Source organism: Leptopilina boulardi, unplaced genomic scaffold (assembly GCF_019393585.1).
Source record: "Leptopilina boulardi isolate dan_hultmark-lab unplaced genomic scaffold, ZJU_Lbou_2.1 LbouV2_123, whole genome shotgun sequence".
NCBI classification, from domain to species: Eukaryota; Metazoa; Arthropoda; class Insecta; order Hymenoptera; family Figitidae; genus Leptopilina; species Leptopilina boulardi.
The window spans coordinates 2,539,926-2,554,594 of NW_026137667.1; the positions used below are offsets into that span (position 1 = coordinate 2,539,926).

Genomic DNA, 14,669 nt, shown 5'->3' on the forward strand with positions numbered 1-14,669 from the left:
TTTTTGTTCTCTATATTTAATCCTTACTCGATATTTAATGTTTTGCAAAAAACTTTTTTATTTCTTATTTCAAAAATTAGGAGGGATATTTTTTTATATTATCTTCAAATATTCGTATTTTTTTAAAATAATAAGTTTTGCTTCTCTTGATCAAAAAAATTTTTGAGAATAATTAGAAAAATTGTTTTTTAGAGAAAAAAACGTATGCCTTAAAAATAAAAATAAATTTTCTAATATAATATAAAATTAATTAATTTAATTAATTAAATTAATTAATAAAAATATAAATATAAATAATTTAATTATTAATAAAAATAACAAATTTAATATAAATGGGATTTTTTAAAAATTTTGACCTTTTTCTCTTTAAAAAAAATGTTTACATCAAATTGAAATTTAAATGCTTTTGAACATTTTTATAAACATTAAGAATTATTTATAAGCAATAACAAAATTAATGCCAAATATAAATTCGTAATTTTGAATATCTGAAATGAAGATAGAAGTATTTTAAATTATTAAAAAAAACTATTATTATTATTATTGTTATTATTTTAGAAAATAAAAATAAATGTATTTCGCGAATTAAAAATTGTGATTACCAATTTTACACATAATTTGGAAAAATAATTCTCAAAGATATTGTTATTTAGAAAAAATATAAAAACTTTAATCTCTCTTTGAATTATATCGATACTTTTAACGGGAGAGACAAACGTAAAATGTTACCTAACAGTTTTAAAAATTTTATTGTCAGAATACAATATAGAAATATGAAACTAAAAGAGAACTTTATGTGATTTTAAACACGACAAAATTATATAGTTCACTAGAGTTTTAAAATATTCAAAAGTAAAATTCTTAACGTGTCACATAGTGAATTTGAATTTCTAATCATTTCTCACTTTTACTTTTTAGAAATTTTAAAAGGCAGAAATTAAAGATTCTTCTTCTCTACAGTGCTTAATTACAATTTTTATCTTATATTTAAAGAAACAAAAAACAACATTTTTACTGTGACCTTTCAATTTATTAACACTTTCTAAGAGATATTTCATATATTTATTATTTCTTTTCATACCGAATATTCTCGACTGTAAATTTAATATATTTTTTTTTTTATAATTTATTCATAATTATATTTAAAATAATAAAATGTATTATAAAAATAAGTATTTCTGAAATGATTGCGAGTCTCTTGTTAAAATTTGTATAAAGTTCATCAAAGCTTACAAGTTGAAACTCATAAAAAACTGTAAAAACAAAATGACTATATCTTGAAATAACAAAAGAGAAAGAAGAGTCCATTTGACGCCTTTAACACTGAACTTTAAAGAAAAATATAAAATTTACCGTTGCACTTGCCAATCATGCATGCAAAAATGGAACAAGTAATTAGAACGGGGAAATATAATTACTTTACAACTGGACAATGGCATTCGCTTTTTTTAAAAATTCTCGCATATCCTGTTAGTGTTAATTATTTCTCAAGGATCTATTTCTACATACATATAGCTATCTTCATAAAAATAATGATTTCAAACTTAAAATTTTTAAATTTCAATTGAACTAATTTTATTTCCATTTCTCAGTAAACTATTATTATTTATTTAATGAATAATTAATTTTTAAACAATTTTTAATTGAAAAAAAAAATAAACTAGTAGTCACTATAAAGCAGGAAATGGGAAGCTGGCATTGTTTCAATACAACTCGTTTAGAATATCAAATGATTCGAAAGTTCTTGGAAGAAGAAGTATTAACTTATGTTTAATTAATTAACTGAAGTTTAAAGTGTCAATATATAGACATATCTAACATTCGAAAATTTTGAAAGTTTCTTAAAAATTTTACAAAATTAAAAATTATATTGAAAGATTTTTTTATTTTTTCTAACCTTTATTTATTATAATAATTTTTTATTTGATTGTTAAATTCGTGTAATTTCATTTAAAAAATTAAATTAATTTCCTTTTTTTTACAATTTATTCTTTTAAAAAAATAAAAATTGTAAGAATAAATTTTAAAATACAACAATAATGAAATGCACCGAAACTTGATTAATAATTTATGCTACTGGAAAAGAATTTGATCTTCAAATTGATAAAATTTCTCTCCATAGGAAAAGATCGTGCAGCGACTCTAGATCGTTTTGATTGTCTTCATGTGTATTGAAAGAATCGAGTCTCCCATAAAAGGGTTCGTGACTCTCGATGGCAGTGACCTGTACACACCAACTTTAAAAAAAAAATTTTTTCCAAATCAAATTCCTTCATTCATCAAAATTCATTTTCAATTTTCAATAAATTTGTTTTCTTGCCAAATAAAAATGAAACAATGAAAATAAATTTGTAAATGGATTTATAAAATAAAATTTTTAACTTTTATCAATTTTTTTCTTCAAAATCTCAGACAGAAAACTAAAAAAAAAAATTGTAAAAAATATAATTCAAGTCCAAGAAGTAATTACAGTTCAAAACAGAATTTTAGTGATTTGAAATCGAAAACACTGTGTTCAAAAAACAAATTACACACTGCTTAAAAATAACAAGTTCCCCGTCTGAGAAGATAAAAATCCTTTTCTTTTAGAAAGTTTCCGAAGATGCTCTTTACTTTAATATTCGGTCGCTCATTATACTAAATTACAGATATATATATGATCAAGCCGAGGGCATAAAAATGCGATCAAAAGTAGGAAAAAAATATATTGGCTATTAAATTAAAGGCGGTTAATTTTTATTTACTTTTTTTTATTTCATTATATTTATTGATTATTTATTTTCTTGATTGAATATCAATGATTGGTTCCGTGTCACATAGAAAATATATGAATATGTAAAGAAACTAAAAAATATTGAAAATCAGAGAAATGAAAATAATATGAAATTAAAGAAAGTATTATTTAAAACAAATAAAAATATAAAGAAATCATTATTTTTTGTCAGGAAAAGAATATAATATAGAAATTTTTGCATTCCATTCTGCTTTCAATATAAGCGAGAAGGATAAGGTAATGCATGACCTCGTGCCTATTAAGTATATGTGTTCTAAGCAAAAATATACGTGACAAAAAAAAAACGGATATTCCATGTCGGAAGTTCCGTTGCTCCCAATGCTTGTACGAGAAAGAATTTTATCTTTACTTTTTCCACCTTGTCTGTCGAACAGGTTTGTCAAAGATTTTAAAAAAACGCGAAACCTTCTCACGATCCTGGAAAGTCTGAATGCAATATATTTCCTTAAATAGCTATAAAGTCAGCAGTGAACCACCATTAATGTTTTGAATCTATTGTTTTTAATAAATCATATTTTGGTTTTTACTGTATAAGACCCGTGAGTCATCATTGTGTGACCTTATAGAATAATCGTGAGAATTTACATTTAAATTTATAATTATTTTCTTTAATTACAGTTGCTTTAAACGGTACATTCCTGTCTGATCTATATAATTTTGTCCTATATTTCCAAATATATATATTTTTTAATTTAAAAATTCAAAAGTTTAAATTGTATTTAAAAATAAATTAGTAAAAAAAAATTGTTGAAAGTTGTCGTTTAATAAAGAAAGAAAAGCAACTAAAAAGAAATCAGTAAAGAGATTTTAATAAATAGTAGGAAACAGGAAAAGGAAATTTAATTCTTGTTATCTGCTACTATAGAAGATTGTATATATTGCATAGGTTGAAGGATGTGGGCGATTTTGCTGACCGCGTTAGTAAAAGTGAATACTGCTGTAACCGAGGCCGAGTAGACATCACTTCCCTGGCGTTCATGTCTCTCCCGTTATTCTAATCGCGTTCAGGAAAGTCTAATGCACACATTCACGTCTCCCAAGTCCAATCACCAATGAGACATGTGCATTAAATTATTTCAGGAATTTCTTATTTCAAAATATCTTTCTTCCATTCATTTCATTGCGGAAGAAAAAAAGAAATGAATAAAAATGGTTTTCATTTAAAAATAAACGAATTAAAAAAATTAGAAAAATTTCCCCATATTTACAAAATACTACTTTTTTAAAATAAAAAATAATTTGTAAATTCCCAAAGGAATTTCAAATTAAATCAAAAGAAAAAATTTAATGGAAATCGTCTTTCAAAAGGGACATAATCAAGTAAAATTTTAATTTCATATTTGTGAAAAAATTGCAGAAGCTGAGAATTTAACAATTTAAGTTATTCAATACCGACTTCTTTCAACTCTTTTATGCAACAAGGAATATTTGCACCTTTATATTGAATAATATATATATAAAAAAAACTCGAGGAAGTGTCGTAAAAGAAAATTTTAAACCGTTAGCCACGGAATTTATTGCACAATAAAATCAAGCCTCATGTTTTAATATGAAAATCCGGGTTCTCTAAAAATTAATTTTCTTTTTTAATATTTAACGAATATTAAGAAAAAATATAGAATATTGTTTTATATTAATTTATCCCCTTCTTCACTTTGCAACTTTTTTAAAAAAAATGAACGTATGATTTAATATTGTTTTCATATATAATTTTCGGAACTTACCTGCGGTAAATATATGAAAGAATACAAAATCGATTTGTGAAGACGATGACATTTTTTTGTCCGATAAGAAGGAGAATACGGAATTCTTGTAATTAGTGATGACCCAGTGACACACTCGATTTTCGTTCATGAATCGTTGAAGATCTTTCAGCCAATAGAATTTGACGCTCTCGTATGGGTGTGGAATGTAATTTTGAAGGCATTCAAAGGCAGGGCAAGAGATGCGAAAACTCCTCTTCTATACCATCGAGGAAACAGGTTTCCTCTCCTTGACACGTTTTCTTTTATTTTTTTTCCCCCTCGGATCGACTGCTAATTTTTTCCCCATCTTCGATTCATCTGCAAAAAAAATTTCATATCAATTCTATTTGCAATTTTCCTTCATGTGAAATTTTTATTCATTTCTTTTTATTTTTAAACTTATTTTCCAAATAGATCTGAATTAATTAAAAAAAAATTTTTTTTTATCAAAATAAATTATTTCGGTAAATAAATTAAATTATTTTGTTAAATAAAGAAATTAATTTTTTTTTTCGCGAAATAAATTGATTATTCTCTCCGTAAACGGAACTTGATATGAGGAAAAATATAATTTTCTGAAGGAAAAAAAAATCCTTGAATGGATCAACGATCGGATAAAGTCTTTTCTTTTATAATCCGTTAGTTCTCGAGTTTTATTCTGACCTCCCGTATATTTTTCTCACTTAAGTTGATTGCACGTAATTATATAGGTGACGTCTTGAACGAGGAGAATATACATTCCAGTGTGCATAAATTGAATAACATTATATGTGCATCACTTGCTAACGCAGATTTCCGAGTAACAGTACACGAATTTCAGAAATTGAGATTTTAATAACGAAAAAAAAAACTTTAATATACTTATATAGAGAAAATAAAATAATAGTAAATAAAAACTAATCTACAAAGCGTATTACGTACAAAAATTAATATAGTTCCAAAATTATCAAGTTCAAGTTAAAGAAAAATTCAGAAAATTTAATTTTTTATCACTCTAACAAGTTTTACTTACCTTCTTTATTAGTCAGAAGTGTTTGGAAATAGGATTTTTAATACTTGTTTTATATAAACTTGAGAACTGGTAATTCTTGAAATTTATCGAATAACCTTCCACGTCCAATAAATGTCATTTGCAGGATTCAAAAGGACACGAGTTGATCTCGAAATAGTCTCTTGCCTCATTTTCACTCTCAAGCATTTGCTGAAAAAAAAACATTAATTTATTTCAAAACTCTTTTGCAAACATTTGAAAAATTTATTATAATTACTAATTATAATAAATTCAAAAATATTACTAAAAAAAATTTCTTTTACTTTTATGTTTGATTATACATTTTTTTTTACTTTATTTTGCGAAATCGAAACAGAAATAATTTTACATTTTTTTAATAAAGAATTGAGAAAAAAACACTTTGTTACGATTTATTTTTTAAGAGGTTTTTAAATAAATTGCTTATTTATAAATTAAATGAGAAAATTCTTATCTGTTTTCGTCTAAAGTAACACGTATTATTTACTTAAAAAATTATTTTTTCCACAGTAGTAATTTTATAGTTTCATGGTATAAGCAAAGTGAGTCATTTACGAAGCAAAGTTGCAATTTCACAGGTTCTGCATTTTATTGATGTATAGGTGAATAGCTTTTTACTTTTTCCATAAATGTTTTGTTTTGCAGTTATATTCGTTGGAAAATATCGAATATTTGTCAAAACAAAGAGACATTTTTTTTTTACTGAAATTTTTCACATAAAAATTGCAGTATTATAATTTAAGTGGTGATTTGAGGATTAACGGATCTCATTCGGAATATTGTCGCAGGTAGTCTATAACTGACGTGAGAGGTGTCGATAGCGATCGATTTCACCGACAGCGAGTTCTTTTGAACCGGCTCTTTTGGTTGACTTTAAACGTAAACAAACTAACATTTAAAAACTATACACATGTCAAAGAAATATCTTTAGTGACAATATTGCCTTTAGCTACTATATACTATTATAGAAATTTTTTTTGAAAGAAAAATTTCTAGTCGCTCCTCAAACGTATTTTTAGAATAAATATATTCATATACATTTAGAAATAGCTAATAGTTATTACATATGCGGATGTAGAAAGAAACATTCTCTCTTATAATTTTTCAAGAAAATTAACGAAATTTTTCTAATTTTGCAATTTAAAATAAAAAATAAAATTCATAATTAATAATTTTAAAACGAATAAATAAAATAATAATAAATTTTGTATAAAAAAGTGGACTAATTAATTAAAAAATTTTAATATTCTAAAATTTTAATCACCAACAAAATTTTCTCCTCGATTTTCTCTCTGAAAAAAAAAAAAAATATTCGAGGTTCACTTTTCTTGTATAGGAATATTTTAAAAAACACGATGATCATAGTTAATTGACGTATCTTTGGAAATATCTGATTAATTGTTAAGATGATATCAATGTTTAGAAGGCATAGTGTCGAACAAAAATAGATTTCTGGCACTCTCAGCTTTCAGGAATTTCAATTGGAAGAAGAAACTCCGTTAACACTTTTATACGTGATAGTGTTAAAAAATCACTTAATCTAAATTCTAAATTAATTCACATTTTCGAAAAAACAATTTCTATGTTGACACCTAAGAAAAGTGAGAAAAAAAATTACGAACCAATTTTCTTTCCAATATATAGAAATATTTTTACGTTAATTTAGTCTATTTAGAACTCTCAGGGAAATAATATTTATAACTTTAGATTTTGTAAATAATCTAATCTCAAATGCACAATAATTTTTTAATCTTAATTATTATATAGTTTAATGATTTCAGAAATAAAAAGTAATTAACTACAGTAAAGAAAACATTAAAAGGAATATAACAAATCAAAAGTAAAGAAAAGAATTTCCAAACAATTACAAGCTTTGTTTTTAATTAGTAGATCGATTTCGAATTTCATTTTTTGAATTAACTTCATTCATCAATTGTATATAATTCCCAAAAATTAACTTTATATCTATACAATAAAAATGTATAAAAAAGATTCTGAAGAAAAGTGAAAGATATCGAAACCTAATTTCTGAATAGCCGCCTACAAATAATGATAATGATCTGACAACTTTTTCCCAAGGTTCCCATATAGAATTCTTTAGAAATGATTTCTTGGGGCACTTAGGCTTGAAAACTTCAATAAATTTTAGAGCACCCTCGTATATTGTATACAGTTAGACTTGTTTTCTTCGTTTCCGGGAAAAAAAAGACGCTTATAAAAAATAAGAAGGAAATGAGAAATAAAACCAAACGAAACGAAAAAAGAAACACCTATAGGAAAGAAAATAGAAGAAATTCGCCAATTTGATTCACAAAATTGTGAAAACTAATTTGGAAATTGTTGAAAATTCTCTACATTTTTTTTTTTTTTTTTAAATATTTTTTTACTATTAGACACTGATTTTTCTCTAAAATATGATAATTTTTATTAATAGATTTCTATAAGAATTCTATTAATAAAAATTTTTTTTTTTTGGACACTAATATAAGAATTCAGATCCCTTTGCATTATAAATTTGAATTCGATGTGAATCTGAGATGAAAAGTGCTGATTGACCCTCAGCAGGATACCTTGGCCTCAACAGGTGCCTGTTGAATGGCAAATTTCGAGACACCCTGACCTCGAGACCTCGAAATCTGCAAGAGGTGACAGACCCAGCGACGATGCTTTGGATTTCCCTCGTTTTCAAACTTGTTGATCGGTTCCTGCGCAATCTCTGACCTATAAAGGGCAGACCGTCGTCGACACCATCTGCACGTGCACGCAGGTTACGTAGGTGCGTAACTAGGCAAGAATTTTCAAGCAAAAGAGCCCCTCAGGTATCCTAAGAGCAAGAGAGAGAGGGCCCCGACTTTAATACCTGCTGAATAACTAAAAGAGAGAGGGGTCTCTCTCTCTCTCCGTCTTTTATTCCACCTCTCCCTCTTTACCTTGTGCATCGTCGTTGGATTCCAATTCTCAGCAGTCCGGCTCAGACCGCCTTCACCGCTACAACACTTTATACTTCTCGTGTTTTGTGAAATTTTAAACTTCTTGCGGTTTTTACTTCTTTTTCGATTCCTTTTTTCTTTCCTCTTTCATATCCCGTGACCCGGTAGTTCGTGAGACCGGGACCAACAAACAAAAGAGACTCCGGATGACGTGGTTCTTCTCTTTCAAATCATTCTGCTGAGGTACAAATTTTGCGCCTCGTGGTTCAAGTGAAAAAGTCGCGAAAACCGCGCGGCCTCTGCAGCAGCCGCACCTCCAGATTCCACCGCTACCAACACAGGTAACACGTTGAATTCCTGGAGGCACGTACATACACAGTCCACGACGCCGCATACCTCGTTCTCGAGACCTGGGAAAAAAGTTGAAGAGGAGGAGAAAAGAGAGAGAGAGAGAGAGAGGGAGCCAGGTAACCAAAGGTAAGGAGAGGAGGAACGAGAGGAGAGAACCTGCAGGTAGAAGGGGCAAGCTAGATGGAAAGGAGGCAGCCATAATGGCTTGATGCGATCTCCTCGAGGCGGCTACAGCTGCTGCGAAATCGAATCTAGAACTCCTTGGATAGTTTTGCAATCATAACGTCTACCGCTGACTACGCAACCTCATGTCGTTACACGCCACTTCTTTTAAATATTCCCCTCAGTGATCTCCTACAAGTCGATCAGTGATTTACTGCAAAAAAAAATACAATCAATATAGTGCTTACCTGTCAGTGTTTAAGACAAGTGTTCTCCCATCATAGTGCTTCATCAACCAAGACAATTAGTGATTGAATATAACGCCTCAAGTGATTATCCAATGATTTCAGTGTCATTATTGTGTGTTTCCTCGCCACCTGAAATAAAAATTTCCAATTCAATAGGAACATAATTCTCGAAATTTTCAAAAAAAGTGCCGCGTATGTTATTCACAGTGTTGAAAATCCCGTTGGATAGATAGTACATATAGAAAAGAAGAGATAGCGAATCGTGACCGTTGAAGCAAAAAAAAAAAGAAATGAGAGGGGCAAATCACGACTCGGCGACGCCGTATTGTCGCTGCAGGGTGCTTTACCTGGGAAGTTCTGTGCCACATGCAAGTAAAGAGGGTTTATTGGGAGTTCAGGAGCCACTTCGTGAACTTTATCCCGAGCAAGGGGCGCTTGGTGCACGCGGCATTGATTCATGGTTGAGCGTTTGGAGCAATGGACTTCTATTGGAGAACGTGGATGAACATCGCAAGAAGGTCACAAGGTTCTTTCCAATTGAGGCATTGCATTATTGCGCCGCTGTACGCCACGTGAAAGGTGGAAATAATGGTGATGCATCAGCAACACGATTTTTACCACTCGATTCACCCTTTGCTCGAACACCAAGTGCCAATCATCCGCCCTTATTTGCGGCCGTTCTTCGACGAACAACTGGTATCAAAGTTCTCGAGTGCCACGCCTTCATCTGCAAACGCGACATGGCTGCCAATGCCCTCGTGAGATGTTGTTTTCACGCCTATGCCGACAGCAGCTATGCCAAGGGTCTCGATCCAACAACCACCAACAACACAAACGGAACAATTGTTCCCCAACAAACTGGTAGCCTCTATCACACACTCGGAGGCTCGAGCACAACTCTCGACAGTCCACCAATAACCAGGCTCGATGCTGCACCATCCGATGACATGAGCCTCTACAACGGTGACGAGAATCACAAAGTTTGGGCCCGTGGCAGAGACGAAGTTGACGGCGTCTATCAGGAACAGGGCACACTCCGTAGCACCAAAGGCTCAAGGCCTCGTCAACTTGTCGCTCCTCCACCTCCACCGCCTCCGCCACCACCACCCACCCAACCGCTAATGCTCGAGGAATCCAAAAAGAAATCAAGCAAAAAGCTGAAAAAACTCAAAAATCGCACTCTACAAGACGATCCCATTCACTTGCATCATCCTCAAATGCATCATCAACCTCTCTATACGAATGGACATGGACATCACACACTTGGTCATCCAATTCGTCAACAACACTATCATCCCCATCAGCTTCCACCCAGCAGTCGATCAATTGCCGGAACTCTGGCGAGACCAGCACCGGTTCTTCTCGTGCCAGCGGCCACTCTACCCAGAAAGGCTCATCATCATCCCCGTGGCTTGAGACCAATTCCAGCAGCGGCGCCTGTTGTACCGGTTTTTGCACCACTTCCTGTCGTACCCCCACCACCCGCAGCCATGTACGGCACTTACGGTACAGCCGGAAATCGTGGTAGACGATACCCGGAAGTCGATAATTCAACATTAAATAATTCCCGCCGATTGGCAGCATCGCACGCTGATCTCACTGCACCACCTGAACCCCGTCCATCCGAGAGTCCTGAAAATGATTCACGATTTGGAACTGGAATTTATCGTCGCAAAGGTCATTTAAATGAGAGAGCATTCTCATATAGCATTCGAGCTGAACATCGTAGTCGAAGTCATGGTAGTCTTGCTTCATTGGGCTTCAGCATTCCAAATGGTAATCCCGTACCCAAGGGGAAAAAAGATAAAGAAATTGAACAATTAGTCGCGGGACTTACACTTGACGATGGTGGTCATCATCAGGAAAATGGACACTATCCACCTGGACCACATATCAGGACTGCTAATTCACACTATAATCATCATCATCAGCAACATCAGCCACCACAACCTCTCCCGAGGCCACGACCCCGCTAAAGGTCCTGTTGCTTTCGCGTGGATAACTTTTTTTACCTCTTGATCCCAAGTATACTCATGCCTATAGTGTAGAGAAATTTTTTTTTATTACACTTTTGTTTTAATGAGAAAACATCATTCTAGTAAACAAATTTGAAATGGTAATTTAATTTTTTAAAATGAAAATTCCAATTTGAAATAAATTTTTAACTAGAAAAATTTGCCATTTTCTCATTTAAAATAAATTGGTTTTAACTAAAAATTAGTTTAATTAAAATTTCTTCAAAAAAAATATTTTTGATTTAAAAGTATATAAATATATATGTACTTGAAAAATAATCTCTGATGGTTGACGCTCTTATGTGATTCTTTCTGGAAATTCGTTCTTATTTTGCTCAGAAATAATTCTTCTGGAAAGATCATTGTCGGATAATAAAAGACCAAGTCTGCTAAAACGTCATCAGATATCGTCAACTTCCTTCTTTTTTTTCCTACTGAAAACTTGCTTTTAAGAATTTGAGACGTCTCTCCTTGGTTCTTAGATCAGTCGCCTGAAAAAAAAGACAAAAAAGTTATTTTAAATTAACTTTTAAATTAATTACTTCAAAAAATATTTTCATTGCTGAAAATTTTAATTTAAAAAATATAAAATTATACAATGAAAATTATTATTTTAAATTGTTTTATATTCCCGATATTTTTAAACATAGTTTAAAGTAGTCGGTATATAAAACACATGACTCAGGAATAATTAGTGTCTTTTTGCGATAAAAAAATAAATTATATTTTTCGAGTACGTTTACATTATGAAAAAGAAACTTGTAAAATAGAACACAAATATTAAATAACTTTTTAAGGACAACTTTATTTACACATTTAAATTATCTCAATTAGAATCATTTATAACTTCAATAAGCTTAGAGGTAAAAAGTTATCTTTAATTGTTCTGATATAATTTTTTTTAAAAAAAAAGTCATCTTTTAATTGTCAAAAATATAAATAATAAATTTTGCAAACAGATTTTTTGTTTTAAAAATAATAAATATTATTTTGATAAAAAAAATATTTTTTTGGCATACTTTTGAGAACAATAAAAATTATTTTTGTAGTATATAAAATTATTATTATTTTCTACTTTGAAAATAATATTTTTGCAAAATAATTTCAATTTCTCAATATAAAATGATAATTATTTCTAAACATCGTGTTACAAAAGAATAAATATATTTATTTTTACTTTCATAATCAACAAGAATTTATTTCTTTAAATCGACGATTTCTTCAGTTTTTAAAATACTTGACACACATTTTCAAGTCGACAAAAATATTTTTGCTGACAATCATATAAATATAGAAAGGCCATAAAGGGGGACATTACACCATCATCGATAGCAATAATCATTCCTCGATGATCGCAGGATGAGCCAAGAAGTTATATTCAATTATTACTGTAACTTTTTTTTCCTATTTTTTATTCCATTCAATTTAACATCATTAACTAAATATGTGTCCTTCGATTTTGAAAAAGTTACTTTTTTTGCAATATCGCATTTTTATTCACCCGCATTCTACTGTGAAATGCCTGCATATTGATATAGCCATTAAAACATAAAGTGCCTGGTAGAAAAATATTTTTACCACATTTCATATATATATGCATTGGCTAGAAAATGAGAAATGCGACCGTTAGAATAATTATTGCCGCGATGATAGGAACGCAGGTCGTTGTAAATCGCAATATGAAGAATTGTCGTTTTTAAATTTTATTATTATATACCTTTCTAGTAATTATCCTTGAGTCAGTAATAGCGGATTTTATTGTCCAAGAGTCCAAAAAAAAAAAAAGAAAAAAGTAATTGACTATGAAAAATTATTTACTCGTACAAAATATAAATATATAATCGTATCATTATATAATTTTACCTCGGAGTTTAAAAGAAAAACAAATCTTTTAAATAACTATATAACAAAAATAGTAAATTAATTTTATGACAAAATTTGCCAATAAAATTAAGGAGATTGTTAATCAAATTTTCAAAATTAATTTAAAATACAAATAAAAAGTGGACAGAAACAAATTTCTCAAAAACTTGGCATGAGTTGATAATATGAGTAAATATGTAAAAACAAAAAATAAGTCTTTACGTAAAATAAGACAAATTTATTATTATTAGAATTTACTACCAAAATAATCGAGTCAGATATTAATGAAAGAATGCGCCATTAAAGGGTTTCTTCTTTAGAAACCTACTTTGAAAAAAAAAAAACAACAAAATGAGCGTAAATCGACTGTACCATGGAAAAATATACTCAAAAAAAAAAAAAAAATGGTCCAAAATATTTCTCAGTGAAATTGAGCGCGTTTTATTGTTCTTTGTTAAAAAGACGAAAAACACAGCCTATAAAACGCACAGATATGTATCATTATAAATATTTTTCTCTCCAAGCTATATAATATTCATATTATATGTACTTTTTATTATTTTCGCATATTATATGTATTTTATTTTTATTTTTTTTTCCTTTTTTTTTTTTTTTTTGCTGCGGAGGAAAAATTTAATGAGACATAAAGACTGTAATCTATTGGCTTATTTTTGTTGCCGATGAATTATATAAATCACTAACGTTACGTGTGTATTTAAATAACTTCCTATTTTAACAAGGACCTTTCTCATTGATATTATAAAATATAAATAATATTACTTTATAGAGAAGCCCTTATAATGGACGCGGAGTTTACGCAACTCTGAAATTAACGCTACTACTACTTCCTTTGAGGAAGGTCTATAGTTTTACAGCTTTGGTCACTTTCACCAATCGCTTATTTTTTCAATCTTGCGATAACAATACCCAGTGACGTAAATTTAATTTAAAACAATATTTTTCACTTGGCATTTCTAAACTTTTCTCTCCTAAATTGAAAGAAAATTTTTGTGATTTAAAATTAGAAGAATTAAATCAAACATATTTTTTAACAATCGAGGTAAATCTTTATTTTTTCAAAAAAAAATGTTATCGAAGAAAGTTTTTCTTTATCGTCTCTTTAATTTACGATAAAAGTTTCCAAAGAACAAATATCAATTTTCTTTCAATTGTTTTTGAAGAGATGTGAAGAGTGAGGAAAGTAATCAAGTTGGATAATATGATTGTCGATAATTGCCTTTCACAAGAGAGGCACGGAAAATGTAATTCACAAGAAGAAGCTGTAACTCTAATTCACTTACGTCTTATGTTTTGATTTTTCCTTTTTTTTTGTGTAAACTCTACTTATGTGCCAGATGAAAACTGTGTCAAGATACAAAGTATACGTAATATGTGCGCGTAACTCTGTTTCAAATGAATTTTCTTCTTCGGCCTGAATCACAATATACGAAAGGCATATAAATCAGAAAGTGTAGCACATAATCAAAATTTCATTAAAATGCGAGGAAAAAAAAATTTTTATGTAAATTTT

General features: G+C 29.6%; 1 protein-coding gene across 1 annotated transcript; it reads left to right on the plus strand.

Annotated features, from left to right (window-relative positions):
• The first annotated feature begins 8,509 nt into the window (after positions 1–8,509).
• LOC127289918 (uncharacterized) lies at positions 8,510–11,766 on the plus strand. The gene has a single exon (XM_051318195.1). It carries the CDS (start codon positions 9,551–9,553, stop codon positions 11,234–11,236), a length of 1,686 nt encoding a protein of 561 aa, XP_051174152.1. The 5' UTR covers positions 8,510–9,550; the 3' UTR covers positions 11,237–11,766.
• Positions 11,767–14,669: the final 2,903 nt, after the last annotated feature.

Bases quoted from the DNA above. Each gene is read 5' to 3' on its own strand.
- LOC127289918 (XM_051318195.1), top strand. From the start codon at position 9,551: ATGAGAGGGGCAAATCACGACTCGGCGACGCCGTATTGTCGCTGCAGG.